Here is a 19,453-nt window from a genome sequence, read left to right as displayed (position 1 = left end):
GTCTGAGATGAGCAGTCTTGCATTAGTAGAACTTATAGCCTTTGTTTAATGAGATTATTTGCAATTTTGACTGGTAGTTTATTTATGCATTACATTATTTTGCCGTTGGCTAGGGTTAGTAATATTTTTACTAGATTTGAGAGCTTAGGTGAAGTAAATTTAAGAAATGACAAACCGTGCATAAGATGCATCTTGCATTAATAATTTAATATAACTTCACAATGCGAAACAGTAGAAAGCGGTTTCAAGAAAAACGCTATGCAAAAACCATTGATAGACCAATTACTTTGTAATCATAAGTACATGGAGACATTGGGATGAAATAATAATATTATTTTATATAGTGTATTATCATAGTATTAACTTGGAGTGTCATACTTTGTGTAGAATATGTTTTGATATTTAGCATATTGATATTTTGATATTTTTAATATATAACCATATAAAAAAACCACCTGTTGCAGTTATTGTGTATGGTCATGTGCAAGCATTGCACGCACATTCAAATTCTGAATTGTCTTTGGGCATTACAGAGGAGCACACCTGCATGAAAGTGCGGTTCAGCATGAAATGAAAGAAAAGAGAGAGTAGACACAATTATTTCCTCTCTCAAATGTAGCATTCCCAATTTTGTATTCGCTTGCTTATCTCCTCCCCATTTAGAGATATCCTCTTCAATAACTTCACTTTGGGGCTCAAAGACATTGTCTTCCCAGAGAAATTCAACAATTCACAAGTGAAAAAGTCACAAATGTGTTTTCTGACCATCAGTTTTACATGTATCAAAGCTATAATTCTGATAAAAATAATGTAATGAAGGCATACAAGTCTTTTTCCATTTTATCATTAACATTCATAACTGTTATTTTAGTGCTTTCTTGCAACTAACAATCTATAAAATTTTATTTTTTATAATTATTTATCAGTTTTAAAAATCTGAGACTGTGTTCAAAGCTTATTTTAGCCAACGGAAGAAAAAAGGGATTGAATCAATATATTTTAAATTTGTTTTGTTTTACTTCCTGTAACAAAATACCTTCATAATTATCAGCAAATTTTAGTACAATAAATGGAGGACAACATGGTCATTAAGTTAGAGTGTGACTTGTGGACTTTCATAAATTTTTTTCATGCAAACTATTAGAGGGTTGTGGGAAAGGCAAACAGAATACCACCTAAAATATCTAGATAATACAAGGTGTTTCACTACCTTGGTGATCAGAAAAAAAAAACCATGGAAGAATTGTTCTTGCTTTGGGAAATTTGGGCAAATTGGTTTTTATTTTCCTTTTTAATAGGAGATGCTGGGCTGTTGGAAGGAATCTGCAAAAGGCAGAACTTTCCAAACCCAAAATATATCAACTTGAGATGGGGAGGGATAGGACTAGGTACACACTAGTATTGGTTGTGGTTTTCAAGATTTTTTTTTTTTTTTTTTTCCTGAAATGCATGGATTCTAGAGAAATGATATTTTAGCTTTATGGAATCTTTCTGGTCCCTGTGCTCACCAGTGTTATTGCAAAGAGACATATTGCTAATTGCAGCAGCTGAGCTAAAGTCAAGCCCAATCACAGTTAGCATCAGTGACTGCACCCAAGTGGTCCATCGGGAACCAAGTGAGGGTGGAGAAGGTTTGCCTCTGATGGGACCCCCCAAACAGGTCAAAGGTGCAGTACGTTAGGTGTTCACAAAATACTCCGTATCGGTTGGAAACAGAATAGTATCACTTAAATGTTAATGTCTGACTCAAACTTCATTTGATGATTTGTGTTGTCAAAATGCTTTATGTTGTTTTTCTTCTCACAGTCTGTTTACATGTACAGATTCTTTCAACTTCGTATCTTAATGTCTCTAGGTGGTTCCAAAAAGGAGATATTACTAGGATCGTTTCTCTTACTCCTTCATCTGCCTTGTAGGAGAAAACGTATGACTGTTCTGTAAAATAAATGTCTTATTTGCATATGTTGATGATAAATTGGTAAATGAAGAACTTAAAGTGGAAGAAATAAGTTAAAGTTAATTTTGCTTTTCTGACCCATTTGATGAAGTGCTCAAGCACATATATAACTTTTGAGCGCATGAGGAGTCCTTTTAAGCATCATTGACTGCTCATTTACTTTGAGGTATGTGTGAACTGAAGTGCTATGATCACTGAAAGTTTTGTGCTAAAAGACATATGTGGTCTTGCAATTCCTGCCACGCAACCAAGTATTTTTCACGCCATGCCTTGAAATGACTTCTGAAAAAGTAACACTGTTGACTTGGATGATGTGAATTTGACCCACTGATACATTCTGTGGGATTTCAATGTGAAACTGATCTTCTTTAAAAAAATCAAATGCAGTGTCGATGCAAGAATAATCCTCAAGATTGAATCCTTCTTCAAACCTAGAGTTCAGCTATAGAAACAGCACTGACTTTTCACACTATCCTACCGGTACCTCAGAAATCCACTCTTCAGGATCCGTTTCATAATTTCAGGTTGAATATTTGTTTACCTTTTCTCTCTAAGAACGTCCTTAAGATGACACTGTGGGTAAGCACTAGACAGAGGTGACCAACTCATTGCACAGAGGCTATCAAATGCTAATTGTCTTCAGCCATTACTGAACCAATTAATTTAAGATAATATGCTGAATTAAAAATGGCATTTAAGTTTTTAATTTCCTCTTTTCTGTTTAGTAAAACAAGTTAAGGTTTAAAAATAAAAACATTTGGTTCTCGTGAAGTTCCCAAATCCTCTATCCATCCCTTCGTTATAGGCTGCTTATTATGTGAGATGACCCCACATTTCACTTGCACAAAAGCAGTACTGACGGCTGTGGTAGTCTCTGCTAATTCAGAAATTCAAATTTTAAGTTGAACCTGTTCAACTTCAGTTAACTAGCAGAAAAGATGCTGGCTCTCAGATGTGTGGTGCTTCCTGCAGCTTTTACTGCTCAGAAGTCTAGGCCCTTTGCAAGAATGGACATGCTGTCATCACACTGCCTGTTCATTCTTACTTTTAAATGACGTGCTTGATTCACCTAGGCTTTTTGTTTCATGGGTAAGAGATAATAACTCAGGTAATGCTTATAAATGATTTGAAACTATGGTATTCTACTTCAAGGTAAAGATGGTTTAAATTTTAGTTTCTATAGTGTTTATGATAAAATATTAAATCAATAGGATTTTCTGTGCTGCAAATTGTTCAAACAGTAGTCATTTGTAATCTTAATGTTCCAGAACCCTGGGGCTGCTGGTAAAGCGATTGGAGAAGGGTGGAAAAGCTGAACAAGAAAACCTTTTTCGTGAGAATGATTGTATTGTCAGGATTAATGATGGAGACCTTCGGAATAGGAGATTTGAACAGTAAGTGTACTTACTGCACATTACATTGCATTATTTGATCTTTAACACTGCACCTTGCAGTAATTTGAGTAATTTGAGTACACTAAGGGACATTAGTGGCTTTTAATTAGCCAAGCTACAAAAAATTCAGGATAATTATTGTAATTAAAGTATATGCACTTCTCATTGATTATCTTTGCACCTTAAAGATTCTTTCTTCTTGCATTGGTAAACTGTTTATCCTGAAATTCCCATATGACTTTTGCTCTCATGCTTGCAATGCATCATGTTCAGTATGAATGGACAGCATGGAGACTTTATTTTTAACATTTTAAAAATATTTGTGGTTCTGTATGTGTGAGAACTAAAGGTACTATATGCAGAAACTTCCTGGAGAAGTTTGAGAGATTGTAAATACTTGCTCAGTGGACGCCTGGACTTGGTAGAATCTTGAAATAATGAATAAGAAAGACTTAAAAGTGAAATCAGGTTGTAGTTCACACACAGATAATTGAAAGAGAAAGCAGAAAAGAAGTATGCAGAAAATGAGTGATTTTAAAGATGATGTTAATCTGAAAACCCTAACATGTTGAGGGCCAAAGGAATATCATTTATTCTGATTGTCCTATACTAATATACATTTGAAATGTGTTTTTTATTTCTTTGACTCTAACCTGGATTGGAACACAACCCTGTACCATATGGTTGAAAGCAGCTTGTCTCTGCTTGTTCTGTGTTTCTGAATCACAATTTAAGTCTGTGAAGAGACTTGTTGACTTTGTGTACTTTGGATTGTGACCTAGAGCCCAATGTCTGTCTGTGCAGGATTAAGCATTTTTTCTTGTTTCTTAATGTTGTATTCTGAAAGACTACTAACTTACAGATTGTAAACTAGACTTTTTGCAAGACTGCATATACTCTCAGCGAATTCTGGAAATACATAGTCTTTGTATAAAGTGTAATTTTCATTCTAATAATTCTGTTGTCACTGTGATTACTGTTATCACAATTATTGCAGTTATCAAGGTTCAAAACAAAAGGACACTGCAGTCCTGCCATAGAACTGTCTGCATTTCAAGACTGTGGTTAAAATTTTTCCTTTTCCGAATCCAGTATTGGTACATTAGTTGTTAAGCATATTTAACCATTTTGTTGCCCTAAAGCAGTAAACCTTAGCAAAAAGCAGACCAAGTAGACTAGTGAACAGATTCAAGTTTTATGGTTTATGCTCGAATGCAATGTGTCTGTCAGCTCATGTTGCTTAATTAACATTAGTAATTATGCTTATAATGTCTTGTAGTCTGCCAGTCCTAATTTGCTAATTTTCTGTTCATTTTGAAACCTAGAGCACAGCATATGTTTCGCCAAGCCATGCGTACGCCGTTCATTTGGTTCCACGTGGTCCCTGCGGCAAATAAAGAGCAGTATGAACAGTTGTCCCAAAGCGAGAAGAACACGTACTACTCCAGCCGGTTCAGCCCCGATTCCCAGTATGCTGACAGCAAAACTATTAACAATTCTGGACTTCACACGTTACAAAGAATGTCTCGAGCGGGTAACCAGTCCGATCAGACAGACTCCTACTCGCAGCTACCTCATAGTGTGAATTCATCAGGGAAACCACCCTCGGGCCTGGTACCATCACCTCAGAAAGTTCTCACCTCCACTGCAAACAGTGGGTATAACACCAAAAAGATAGGGAAGAGGCTCAGTATACAGCTGAGAAAAGGTAAGGCACTAGTGCGATCCTCATATAGCATGAGGTAGGCGTGCATAGTATATGTACGTATGTCCAGTGCCACTGTATTGGGCAGGACAGCTTGCAGTAGCATGGGGGATGTGATGGGTTGATTTTTGAAGCCAAGGGGCTGAATTGTCCCTGACAGCACACCTAGGAGTCCAGCCGTGCACTCACTGTGTGCAGTGTGTTTGCAAAAGGCCGTTTTGAAGAGTGCTTTAACATTGTGTTCTGTCTCTCAACTAATGAGAGTTGTAAGTTGTAAGAGAGCAGTAAGTGCTACAAGTTCTGTTGGCCAAGACCCAGGGAGTGGTGAACTATTTAATGTAAATACATAAGCTAAAACAGCCCATATTCTGTACTTTACAGTTATCATGACTTTTCAAATTGAGTAACTGTTGTTTTGCCATTAGATTTTAAGAGTGTGTTGGATAAGTTGGTAAATTGGACTTTCTAATTTCCAGCTCAAGCTTTTCTTTATTCCACTGGGACGTGAAAGTCTTTGTTTCAGGGACTGAGATGTAATGGGATATTTCCTATCTTGGCCCTTATGCTAATGTAATTTGAATGGGGGTGAGAGACTATCTAAGGGCAGAGGAGAAAGCAGTGCATGCTTATCTCAACATCTGTGTTATATGTGTGCATGTAGATGCATTGGTACATCTGTGGAATTTTTATGATGTGTTAAATGTCCTAAATGAGAAAATTTGGTATTTTTGCGTAATTACCATCTAGGTGCTTTTAAGATAGTTTGAAGTATAATAAAATGACACTTAGATGCAAATATTTCTTAGCTCTTGGGAAATGATTTTTTTAAAGGATTATACATGCTGTAAGCTTTATGGTATTAAAAAGAGCATGTTTAAGGTTAGGTATAATTTGACCTCTAGCAGCAAGAATAGGGTTTACATTACACAGCAAAAGGTTTACCCATGTGACAGTATTCTCTGTGAACTCAAAGTGTGTTCCCATTAGGATATTGTATGTGCTTAGTGTTAATAATTTTTATTAATTAATCTTTTTATCAAAAGGTATCAAAGAGAATGCTTTGAACGGTAGAGATTTTACAGTTTCACAGGTACCAGGCTACTTGTCACATTATCATTACGCTTTCCTTTCTATAAACTTCACATGAACCACCAGATTGCTTCTTTCTGGTTGCTGAATTTTAAGCTCTACAAACTTGGATGACATAAGGTTGAGTTGACAGTTTGCTTCTGTTGTTGATGCTCCTTCAAGAAATTCTTTAGGCCATCAGCTCAGATGAGCCTGCTTGGAAAAACTGATTGTTATTGGCTGAGTAAGGAATCACTGTGCTTACAAATGTGTTCTGTCACTACAGTGATTTTTACCTATTTTTTTGTGTCTGTAGAAGCCTGTAGAAATATCACTTGGACATTACATAAAATAATTCTTAGCCAGGAGTGGAAATATACATTTCATATAATTTAAAGCACCAACAAATGAATATAGAATATGGGAACACAATATTTTTGCATGAAACAAATGTGGCATTATAGCTGCTTTTAAGATATGAGAATATAATTTTAATGTTTTATGGATTCTTTGACTGTGATGTGAGGTTACAATTTGGTCATCTTGCACTGGATAATGTTTCATAAATACTCTCCCTACTTCTATAATGTAATTTAGCCTTGCTGGTACCAGTGCATTGGATGGTTTTGGAGTGAAGGAGGTGCATGCTACCTGTTGATTGAAAGTGATCTATAAGATACTTTAACATCTAGTTCACACCAGAGAAATTTGATGGCTCTTATGCTAGTAAAAGCTTTGAAATCCATATCTAGAATATATTTCAGAAGTTTAGAGAGGATATTTGTTCCTGACAGTTCGCTTATATGAGAATACTACTTATGAAAAAATGACACCTAGCTCAGATTATAGACAGAGAGACAGAAACTATTTAGTGTACTGTATTTTATGCATGGTGATATTTAAAAAAAAATTGTGCATAAGGAAGTATACCTTTTTATTGTTGCTGTCTTTCATTTGTTAATATCCACTGTAGAAAGAGGCAATCCTCCCATTTTGGCTTTCATTTAATCACTCTGAGAACATACATGTGGAGCAACAAATGAAGCAAAACACTTAAGGATGCCCCCAAGTAGTTTGTTATAAATACGAGTGCAATAGGGATGTTGATTGTCTTTGATTATTTCTAATGAAGGATGTTGTAATAATACAGGCTTTATAGATATTTAACAAATGTGCTTTCTTTGTAGCTAACAGACAGCAGTTATTTCACCAATTACCATCATTAGATTAAAAACTCCTTGTGGGGTGCATTAAGGCATACAAGCATGTAAGGCTTCATCTTGAAATTCACTTTCGATTTAACCTGTGCATTCTGGTTAATGATGTAGTATATGAGAATTGACTCTTTTTCAATACAGACAGACCTTCTTCATTACTGCTGTGTTTCTATATATTGCATGAGCTTTATTATATAAAATGACGTGGTGAGATAGCCCTACAGTACGTGCTTCTGTAATTATGATTTCTTAATATTTATTGCTGTTTTGGCATTTTAAAATAACCTGAACTTTCATAGAATTTAGCTGTTTAATAAAGTCAGAAGAGAAGGTCAGTCATATGTTTCAGTCAATGCAGAATGTTTGTTGGCTTTGCTAAATGAAAATGGATATCTGTTTATCTTTCCTTAAAGGTCAGGGCCTGAACTTTTAGCATATAGATGTAGGGGTTATTGCTGATATTCTAATGCCATTAAGGCTGTATAACAGTCTAGCTTAATAGCTCATACAAATTAAGGTAGTGCAAGGCACAACAGTGAGCCTGTGTTTATATATATTTTGGTGTAAGCTGATACACAGTAAGTATAAATAAATAAAAATAGTTCTTCACAGCTAATATATGGAGAAAATAAGACCACTGATATAACACCCAGAGTGTTAGGACAAATTTTGACCTCATATACACCAGGACTATTCCAGAGTGTTTTTTCTTTGACTGCAAGGGTTTGAGACAATGCAATTGAGAGAAATTTAGTCCAGCACTTATAAATAACCAATTATACAACAAATGATTTTAAGGCTTAGTCTTTGAGCACTGAGTAACTCACAGCATTTAGCCTGATAGTCACTAAAGCATTCAAAAGACTGCTTTTCAATTGGACATTGTATTACTCAGATTTCATATATACTGGTTTTGATACCACTGTACTAAGACAAGCCTGAAGTACTCAGTCTTTAAATCAGCTTCATTTTATTTGATTGCCTTTAAGTATAATCCTTATTGCATCAGATCATTTCTATCTATAACTACATATTTGTCTAGCTAAATTAGATATATAATTCTTGAGGTAGAATGTCAAAACTGAACTCTTGTTTCTTAAGTTGGTCCTAGTTCCACCAAATATTTTGCCTGAAGTATTCAGTGCATCAGGACTTCAGTCCACATCTCCCTACTTCCAGAGAGCAATTTAACTACCGGCCATGGGAGTTGTGATCATCTATTCCTTTTTGGCCCAAAGAATATTTCTCACTTGCAAAATAGTATCGCTTCAAGAGAAAGAAACGAGTGACACAACTGCAGGATACCTTACAGGAGGAAAGTTGTAGGAATCACCAAGTCCATCACAGAAAGGGTGTAGCAGCTGTGTCTTAGCAGATGGCAAGTCCCAAGAGGGAGGAGGCACCTTTGAGCAGTGCAACAGAGAAGAACGGTTAAATTGTAGATGTGAGGAGGATTGTGAGGCTTGTTGCTCTTCAGGGTTTCTTGTTGGATTCCTGTTTGGCTTGCTGGCCCTTCTGTTGTTAACAATGCTCCGTTTTACATACAGAGCCAAGCTTAAACGCTGCAAGTCCCACCAGGTGACTGGGCATTCAGCGTTATGGGCCGGTGACACTCAGCCCTGCTGCACCCAAGTTTCTTTCTGCAAAAAGTCATCAGAGACACAAATAAGATGCCATGGACAGTTTGGGAGTATGTTAATTTAAAATGGCATCACATTTGCTATGGAGTAAAGCACATATTTGGAGGATTACTTGTTTTTCTTGGGTTTAGATAGCAGAGTATACAAGACAGGACACTGAACTTGTCTGTACGGTATCCTGCGTCATGTATCTGAAGTGTACAGATTTACATGCATTTTTCATCATACTCTCCTGTTTTCCCCCACAGTTTCTTGAGCCAGACTTTGAACTGACATTCTAAATTTTTATTTAAAATTTCTTTTGAAGTGATTTGTTCTCTTAGACCGATTTAAGAATTCCTGTTCAGATGCAGTAGGGGTTTTTGTAACTTTTGAAATGAAGCATGTAGATTCCTAAATTACTGAAGTGACCTTGAGAAATGAGATTCAGAAGTGAAGCAAATCATTTTGGGCATTATTAGCCACTGAAGAAACATAAACTGCATCAAGTTTCATCTTTCCATTTTTTAAAAACACTTCTGATCACTACTTTTTAGCAGGCTGTAGCAAAAAGGGAAGAACGTTTCTATTAGGTTGATCAAAGATCCTCTTGAGAGGTCTGAGCTTTGCTTGGAGAAACAAAAAAGTTGTTCCAAATCACTCAACTACATAAAAATGGGCATGCAATTAATTTGTCTTGATTGTGCATGTGACTGCAGAAGTTTTCTAGAGAGCTGAGCAGTCAGCCTTCTGAGCAGTCATTTGCATGTACAGTTACCCTGACTACACATACACAAATTCTGAAAATATGGGACTTAAACTAAGAGCAGTAAACTAATTTTTCAGGAAGTATCTAGAATGGTCTTGGCTAGTTTAGTGAAGCCCCTGACAATAAGGAGAACATATTTGCTGTTCAGCTCCTGCATAAGGTCCAGTCCTTAATAAAAACTGCTTTCTTATATAAAGCAGTAGGATAATTATTTCAGCAATCACCCATCCGTACATGGATCTCAAGAAATAGTCTACTGTGAAAAAGCAGGAACTTGAAATGCTTGGAAGGAGAGTGTCTGCTCTGATTATTGTCAGAGAGCTTTTTGCCCTTCTGCTTAGTTTTATCATAATGTTATCTCCTTATTCTGGATCATTTTATAATCTAATACTTTCATTAAGTGGGGATGCTTTATTTTGTAATTTTTGTGATTTTGTGCCGCAAACTGTTTATATGTGTAATCAGCCTCCCTTATTGTTTTAGGAAAGGGAGAGTGTGTTCTTTGTCTTTCATGAAGAATCTGTGCTTTTCCTTAAGGATCCTTTATTCCATCTGAGGACTGTTCACCCCCATGGATTTTCCATGTTTAGGTTGTTTTGAAATGTTCTTTGCTTCTCTTGCATAAATACTAACAAATGTGGTGCCCAATTGTCTGGTTATCAAACATTTTCCATTGTTTTAGAAGTGAGGGGTTTTTGGGTTTTTTTTGGTTTGGGTTTTGTTTGGGGTTTTTTTGTTTGGGGTTTTTTTTTTTGGTTCGTTGGGTTTTTTTGTTGTTTCTTTTTTTAGATTTTGGGAGATCTGTACTGAAGTACCTGAGAACTCATCTGCATTTTCTTAAATTAGAGGAGAAAGAAGAGCATGATTTATTTCTAGCTCTGCTTGCAGTCCTGAAAGGGAAGATAACTGTAAGAGAAGTATCATAAGAAGTTGATAGTGTAGGTCCTTTGAATGTTCCTTATTGGGTCTCTGAACTAATGTCCTTTTGAAGGGACATGAAAGTACTGGAAGCAGTGCAGAGGTGATGCTTGCTTTTTGTCTCGTGTTCTGGCAGTCTTTCTACCCAGCAGCACATTTTGCTGTTGAGCATTTAGACCTGCAGGTGGTTCTGGATGAGGAATGCAGAATTTTTCATGCAGAGGAGCCTTAGAAAGACAGAAACATTTTGCCAGACATTCTCTTTCCACAATCAAGGAGATAATCCTAGTGATAGTGAGAAATTAAACACTTCTTCACTGGGAGATAACAGAAAGTCTAGCCAATGCTAGTAAGATTTAATAAATTTTTTTAACATCAGTTTATTATCAGGCTGATGCCAAATAATATGATGATGTTCATTTTGAATATATATCTAATTAAATTACATGAAAGTCGTGTCCCGTCCACCACCCTCCCCCCCCCCACCTTAATGCTACTAGAACTTTTTTTCCTCGAAAACAGCAACTGAAGCATTAAATCTGCCCCTCTTCTGTTTGTACAACATAGTTCTTTTACTGTTGGAACTGCCCTTTTTATTCACCTAAAACTACTTTGTCTTCAGCTCAGAGCTGGCTGGGCTCTTGAGGGTAATGTGACCTTAGAAGGAGTGTTCAGCATCACATTCAAGAAAAAAGGGGAGCTCTAACTTGTTGAGAGAGCTGCTGATTTATCAAAGGACAACTAAGAATGTGAATTACACAAATTAGTGTGTAATTCTTAAATGTTATTATCACTCAGTGTAATTTGATAATTGTCAGAGACAACAGCTGTAGAGGGAGGAAGACGTTTTCTACCCTCTCTCTTCCTAAAATCTGTAAGAGATTAAGTTGAATATAGCTCAAATAATCTAGACCTTGCAAAGTAAAGCTCCTAGCTTTGAGTAGGATGACTCCCATGTTTTCAAAAAGATGGAAATTCCTTCTATTTTCTAATCGTGTCCTGGTTCTGCCTGTATTTCTGTCCAGTTTCCCCCATATTAGTATAAATCAGAGAGCCTGCAGTTCCCAGTTAACCAGTTCCCTCATTATTATAATGCAGTTTTATACCTGAAGAACTGAAAACATTTTAGCAGCAGGAAGATATTAAGATCTTATATGCATTTCTATCAACAGGAGAACTGAAATGCGTGGAGTAGAGATAATTAAATCAGTTATGTGTATAAAAAGAAAAAAAAATATTAAAATCAATCCAGTCACAGAAGTCATATTTATTTTTGGGCTCGGTTGAATGTATCCATTTATTTCCCAGTCTTGTGAACTTCTAATTTATATATAATAAGCATAGGAGTTTATGAAGCTGTATTATATAGCTAAGGGCAGCTATAATGCATGAAGAGTAAAATGAAGCAGAGAAAAGGGAAAAGGAAAATGACATCCAAAAGCTGCCTTATGCAAAACTGTATAGAGCAGCATAGCAAAAGTAGCCCAGTTCTTTCCACAGAAACAAGTAATTAAAATTTTCTTCTGCTAATATCTGGGCTCAGTGTGGATTTGTGGCATTCTGCTGGCTTTGGTAAAGGCTTTCTGGAGATTTGACAGCAGAAAATGCCACGGTCCAAATTTATATCCTGTGTCCATTTGTAATGTGAACATTTCAACTTCTGTTTTTTTCCATGGGGGTTTAAAGTGGAGTGTGTGAACCAGACATCTGTAATGACACTGTAATCAGGCTATGGGGATTAAGCTTATTAATAATGAAATATTGTCCTGGGCATGCAGTCATGTTCTGATACTACTTTAAAAAATTTAGCAGAAAAAACCTGTAGTCAAAGAGCAGTATTCAACACAGATCCTTAAAAATAAGAAAAAGATAAATTCCATAGAAGGCTGAGATGTGACTTAAAAAACCCTTAGACTTACACAGATCATCCTCACATGTTGCAAGGAGTTAAAGAGCTCTATGAATGTTTGAAGCATCATTAAAATTGTGAGGTCTCCAAGGTAAAATATGGATGTTATGAGATCTAATATTTTTTTCATCTCTGTGTAATAGCACTGATAAATTTTATATCAGCCTGAAAGTGGATGAAGACTTTCAAATTCAAATGTCAGTTTTTCAGCTATCTTGAATGCTGCAGACGGAAGGGAGGTTGTCTCACGATAGTTAGCCTAGAAGAATCGATCCAAATTTCCTGAACAATATGAGCTGCATGCAGTTGCTGTGTATACGTGAGGACTTACATTATGTTCAAGATGAATACTTTAAAAGGTTATGTCACCCCCAGCCCTGTCACCTTTGTCAATTTGCTTCTTAACATGATTACCATCTTGATAATAAAATATATTGTACTAAATTTTAATCAAATGTAATTGTGCAGATTTCAGAAATCTGTACACAGGCTACTGTTGACTATGTTGGACTCCTTCCTTTTCACGTGTGACTATTAACCTGCTGAGTAAAAAAGTAGCCTTATCAAATGAACACGGGGAATGGTAAGACAGAAATTAAGTCAGGCTTTAACCTCGTGGTGGGTTGACCTTGGCTGGACACCATGGGCCCACCAAACTGCTTTTATCACTCACCCTTCCCAACCAGAGAGCTGAGAGAAAATACAACAAAAAGCTCACGGGTTGAGGTAAGGACAGGGAGCTCACTCACCAGTTACCATCACAGGCAAAACAGACTTGACTCAGGGAAATTAATTTAATTTATTGCCAGTCAAATCAGTAGGGTAATGAGAAATAAAACCAAATCATAAAATGCCTTCCCCTCACCCCTCCCTTCTTCCTGGGCTCATCTTTACTCCCGAATTCTCTGCCTCCTCCCCTCGTCGGTGCAGGGGGATGGGGAATGGGGGTTGCAGTCAGTTCATCACACCTTGTCTCTGCCGCTCCTTCCTCCTCAGGGGAAGGACTCCTCACACTCTTCCCCTGTTCCAGCGTGGGATCCCTCCCACGGGGTGCAGTCCTTTCAGGCACGGACTGCTGCAGTGTGCGTCCCTCACGGGGTCACAGGTCCTACCAGAAAACCTGCTCCAGTGTGGGCTTCCCACGGGGTCATAGCCTCCTTTGGGCATCCCACTGCTCCGGCGTGGGGTCCTCCATGGGCTGCAGGTGGAGATCTGCTCCACCGTGGACCTCCATGGGCTGCAGGGGGACAGCCTGCCTCACCATGGTCTTCCCCATGGGCTGCAGGGGAATCTCTGCTCCAGTGCCTGGAGCACCTCCTCCCCTCCTTCTTCACTAACCTGGGGGTCTGCAGGGTTGGTTCTTTTGCATATTCTCACTCCTCTCCTCCGGCTGCAGTTGCATAACAAGTTTTTTTTCTCCCCTTCTTAAATCTGTTATCCCAGAAGCACTACCACCATTGCTGATGGGCTCGGCCTTGGCCAGTGGCAGGTCTGTCTTGGAGCCGGCTGGCATTGGCTCTGTCGGACACAGGGGAAACTTCCAGCATCTTCTCACAGAAGCCACCCCTCTAGCCCCCCCCACTACCAAAACCTTTCCACACAAACCCAATACAAACCTCAAGTGTTTCTATAGTTGTGTGTCTTTCACATAGGTTGCGTTCAGCTTCCCAGGGCTCGTAGCTGAGGACTGTTGCATAAAAGTTCGGCTTGTGTCTGTCCCCGTGATTTTATACAAAGGGGTATGTTGTGCAACGTTTAGGGACCATACCTGATATTGCCAAGTCCTAACTGCAGGCTGCCTTAGTGGGTCAGAATAAATGTAAGTTGGGCATGCATATGCCTAGCTAGCGAACATGAACTGTAGACATATCTTGACAACCGCTGAGATGTTTCAAATGGAAGTTGTAGATGCTGACACTCTGTCAGGGATGCTCTCTGCTGGATGACTGTCTGGTTTCATGCTAGATTAAGTGTCCTGAATAGACTTGATGTGCAACGGAGGGGGGAGGGGTGGGTTTCAGTGTAGAGTTTCAAAGGTTTTTGATGACACTGGACAGATTGCATCAAAGAGAGGATCATAAATCAGCCTTCTGCATAGTAGGAAAGCCTTCCGTTTGTCCTCTTGGCCTGTGAATCCCAGAGCTGGTGGGGTCCTAAGGTACACTTCAATAACCAGTTGTGGGCATAATTTCTCTGAAATACAAGCAAGTCTCATTTGCCATACTGACTGGACCCCCTCTCCGGATCTCTCCAGGTCATCTTAAATGTCTCTGTTTTGCTTCAGTCAGTCATAGCCAAGTGTAGTCAGTCACCCGGCTGCACAGCAGGACCTCAGAGGTGGCAGCCTGGCTCTGCTCCCTGCCTGCGCAGCAGAAGGTGGGTTGGAACCCAGCGAGAGCCAGGGTGAAGCCCCGGGGCGGAGGAGCTGTTGATGGAAAACAACCCGAGGTCCTCGGAGCAGAAGAAATGAGACCACTGAGCTCTGGTTCTGTCATGTACCGGTGTCCATAAGTGAGCTGACAAAGCCCCATGGCCAGCAGTGTCAGCCAACTGACTTTGCTGAAAGAGTTGCAAAAGAGGAAGAAAGGATCATTGACGAGATCCAGATTGACAAGGGGGAAGGCAGTGATAGGATATCAGATATGCTTTGTTCTGATTCCTTGTCACTCAGCTCATCTGAAATAGAAAGTTGGAAATAAGGCAATGACTTGGCAATCGTCAGAACAGCAAGTTGCAAAGAGGGCCTGCTGAGCCACCTGTGCCAAGACTCAGTGCTTCAGCTATAGTATTCCTATATATGCCTTTTTTTTTTTTTTATTTTTTTTATTTTTGGCCATGCAGTAATTCTTACGTCTTATATATGTATTTTCATGGATTGTATCAGTGAGGTATACATTCATTCTGCTGGGTAAAAATAACATGTAATATAAAATGTGCATTTTAACAAGTAACATTCTTTCTGCATTCTTTATGCAGGTACAGAAGGCTTGGGATTTAGTATTACGTCAAGAGATGTCCCAATTGGTGGCTCAGCTCCAATTTATGTGAAAAACATCCTTCCAAGAGGTGCGGCTATTCAAGATGGGAGACTAAAAGCTGGAGACCGATTAATTGAGGTGATGATGTGTTACGTGTTGTTTGTCTGTTTTGGCGTGAGCCTGCACACTAGTTAACTTCCAAAGGCTCTTGGTAGTTTATGTTATAGGAAAAGGTTTCATGCTTCTTTTTTTCCTTTTTTTTTGGCTTTGGGGTTTTTTTGCCTTTGTTTTTTTAGGTAACAGATCAAGGGCTGTGCATTTTCAGCACTTAAGTGTTTTAAGAGCTGGACCTGGACATACTATGAAGACATGAGTTTACATGTCCTTATGTGAATATAGTGTCACTGCTGTTTAGGAATAAGTTGAAGCAAAGTGATTGTTACCTAATAAGTGGCATTAAATCAGCATGGAGTGACAGACCAGAAATTAATGAAGATGTTGGCAAATATGGAAGACAATACCCTGAAAAGGTTTAGTGAGTTAACTGAAAGGGGCAGTATAAGAGGAGGGTAGTGCTACAGAGAATCAAGGCCACTTCTCTCCTGAGGGAGGATGTCCTCAAGGGAAATAAATTTCTCTTAGATAGGCGCACAGCAGAGATCTTCCTGCAAATCTAGCTGGAGTGATATAAGATGTTACCACCCACAGCTCTTCATTACCATCCTTCAGCCAAATGACACTGGAGGTACAGCTGAGACTGTAACTGCCTCTCAGATCCCTAACTTCACTTCACTGCAAAACTGGCAAAGTCAGCTTGAATTGCTGCTGGAGGATAGCCCTCTGTAATTACTGTAATTCAAGGTAACCCAGATATCTTGAGTAGAAGGGGACTGAGAAGCATTTAAGACAACGGTTATGGCTTCTCAACTGTGTGAGCTGTGATCATATGAGGGGAAGGAAAAAGTTGGTTTGCAGGCTTCTTCTGACCACCGTGCTCACTTGCTTAACACCGTTAGCTGATTTGCCTTACATTTCCAAAATATTTCTGAACAGGCAAGCCTGAGAATACCCTATCTTTCTCTGGTTTCTCCCTTACTCAAGTTTGCTCATGGAGTGGGAAATTTACCTGTATGTATTCCATACCTCTCTGTACTGGTACGTGGTGTATGGAGGCCAAGGGGTTGAACAGCTGAACAAAGGCAAAATAAAGAGCAACTGCTCCAAAGTTATTTTTGGGGAAAAAAAAAAAAATCTACTTTTGACACAATTTGTGCAAGATATATTTGGAAGATAATGTATAACACTAAGGGATGTGGAAACAGGACCAGTTTTGGATCACACATCTATTTTGCCAAAGGATTTTTATGCAGAAATTCTTGTAAAAAATATTCATAGATGGAATTAGTTGGCTTTAGAATATACTGGAGTATACAGTTGCTGCTAAAGAGGAAGGAAATATAGTTGTCTTGCTTCTTATTTGTATTCGTATGTAAAGAATGCATGTTCAATTAGTTCTATTAAATGGAAACTATACTGAGCCAATAAGCAGATTGCTTCAGTGAGGTTTTCTTAATACTGTCCCATATGATTCATGTGACTTTTTGGTATGAATTTCTACTGTTTTCCTGTTTTGGAGTCTTATCACTTTCTAATATTTCCTTTGGCACAGGTAAATGGAGTTGATTTAACAGGCAAAACTCAAGAAGAAGTTGTGTCCTTGCTGCGAAGCACCAAGATGGGAGGGACTGTTGGCCTTCTGATTTTTCGACAGGAAGAAACATTCCATCCAAGGGAACTGGTGCGTAAAATAGAAAGCAGCTAAGAGATTTAGATGAGTATGAGCAAATGATTTGATCTTGTCACCTGCTAGTAAACATGCATGGCCAGCACTGAATATAAGAAAAAAAACCCAAAAAACCCACAGCTATTTTGCTTTATTTAGAACATTTTACATGAATGTTTTTTATTCTCTTTGAGATCTGCTATTGGAATTAAATATTTGTTAATAATGTACAAGTGAGAGCTTTATTTTGAGTGAAAATGTTTATTATAGAAGAAGCTATTGGATGGACTTTATTTGGATGCATGCAGAGAAGTAGATTACATCATATCTCTCATGTGGACAAATCTATGTTTGAAAGCCTGCCATTTGTCCTACTACCTGCTCACTAAAATATTTCAGAGCATATCATACTATGCCAAAACAGAATATGTAAATATCTATCAAAAAGTGGAATATATAAGAAATAGTAGCCTTTTTTGAATATAAATGCAATCTCTGTGGAATGGAAACCCTGCAGTTATTAATTTAGCAGGGTAATTCAGAAAATGTTTCTGAGGAATTTACATGAAATGGAAATAAAATAATGTTTCATACTGTACCTGCTCCACTTGCATAGTGTATAGAGGTATTTGTCTGATAATTATTCAAGATAATTTTTGTTATGAAAAGGTAGACTGTGAATGTAGCAGTCTTACTTTGTTCTGTATTCAATTAAACTGCTGAAGTTATTTATTATTTGTATTATTGTAGCTATATATAGCTATAAAAATAACTTATTTGGCTGCATTGTCATGACAAGATAGACAAACATAAGCAACAAATATAAGCATGATGAATAGATTGCTTCATTTTTCTATTGGATTTGTGTTATTTTGAATGCAAAGAGAATGAATTTTTGTTTGGCTATTTCAAGACGTTGAACACTAGCCTTTTACCTTTCAAAACTACAATTAAACCTAGGAAGCCAAAGTGGCAGGGAAGGTTGCAAACGAACCACACTTTTACGTTAATATTCTTGGAACATGACTTAAGGTACTGAAGTGAAAGTTGCCATAAAATGAAGAGAAATTAACAATTTCTAATGGTATTATGCCCTATCTTATTACTGGAACTGTGAAAGCAATCTGTTTATAAGTTCCTATGATGTAATTTTCACAGTATTGCTATCTTACATAAAGGTGAATGAAAATGCTTTTAAAGTTTTCTAAATAAACTTAGAAGTAAGAAAATGTCTTAATTTTGTGTATATTATTTCTATAGTAAAATGAGGAAGTTATAATGCATAATTTAACACAATATTTTGTTTAAATAATTGTAAACAAAGATACGGTGTCAGTAATGCAGAGATTTAGTAGTAATACTTGATGTAGTTTTAAAAATAAGAGCAAATCAGCCCCTTTAAATGAGTTCAACCTCAGTAGCCTCCCTGCTGCTGCTGAGGCAATACTCTCTCAGCTATTTTGGCAAACACCAGCATAGGGAAGCTAGATCTCATCGTGGCAGTGTCAGGTAGTAGGTGGGCTCTGCGCTATGTGGTCAGACATCAGATCTGAACTGGTGTACTTTTCTGTAGCTCCAGTTGAACAAATGATACTGTGAGGATCTGACAGTACATGTGTGTGGTGATCCTCTGTTGCGTAAGGATTTGTTTGCTTGCATTTTGACATGAAGGAATGTTAGGTGAGCTCTGCTGACAGCTGTCAAAGAGCAGGAGCAGAATTGCTGGGGAAGGTGTTGAACTAAAACCCATCATAAGGGCTGTTCTTTCTTCTCTGGTAAGAAATAATCTTAAAAGAAAAAAAAAAAAAGTCTTTTCAACCAGTTCCTCTCACTGTCTTTTACTAGCTTTATGTAAAAAAAAAAAAAAAAAAAAAAAAAGAAGGAGGGAGGGGAGTGATCTGAAATCATGTCAGTTCATCTTTTTCACATGTAAACCTTCTTTGGCCTCTTAGGAACAATTTGTCTTTGCATCCTTCCCCTATTTCTGTCATATTTTCTACGTTTGTATGCTTTAAATATTAGCTGAATGAGATGGGTCTCAGAAACCATATGCATGAAATCATGTTATTTGATATTATCCATCTCATAAAGGGCAGGACTTGCTGTTGCTTGCTGAGGAGCACTCAGTATTAAACC

The 19,453-nt window shown here is 37.8% G+C and overlaps 1 protein-coding gene across 16 annotated transcripts in view; it reads left to right on the top strand.

The window, feature by feature from the left end:
* Positions 1–19,453, top strand: part of PARD3 (par-3 family cell polarity regulator) — a 462,771-nt gene that overhangs the window by 245,468 nt on the left and 197,850 nt on the right. For all 16 annotated transcript variants that reach the window (XR_011323725.1, XM_069778120.1, XM_069778113.1 and 13 more), the window contains 4 exons: positions 3,226–3,351; positions 4,677–5,059; positions 15,533–15,672; positions 17,204–17,332. Coding sequence is in view for 15 of the 16 variants with exons in the window: in XM_069778120.1 (XP_069634221.1) it covers positions 3,226–3,351; positions 4,677–5,059; positions 15,533–15,672; positions 17,204–17,332 (778 nt within the window). In the remaining variant the exon portion in view is untranslated. The remainder of the gene's footprint in view (positions 1–3,225; positions 3,352–4,676; positions 5,060–15,532; positions 15,673–17,203; positions 17,333–19,453) is intronic.

The sequence above is a fragment of the Haliaeetus albicilla genome, chromosome 2 (assembly GCF_947461875.1).
Source record: "Haliaeetus albicilla chromosome 2, bHalAlb1.1, whole genome shotgun sequence".
Classification (NCBI taxonomy): domain Eukaryota; kingdom Metazoa; phylum Chordata; class Aves; order Accipitriformes; family Accipitridae; genus Haliaeetus; species Haliaeetus albicilla.
Note: the sequence above shows the minus strand (reverse complement) of the source record. Positions and strands in the feature narration are given on the sequence as shown.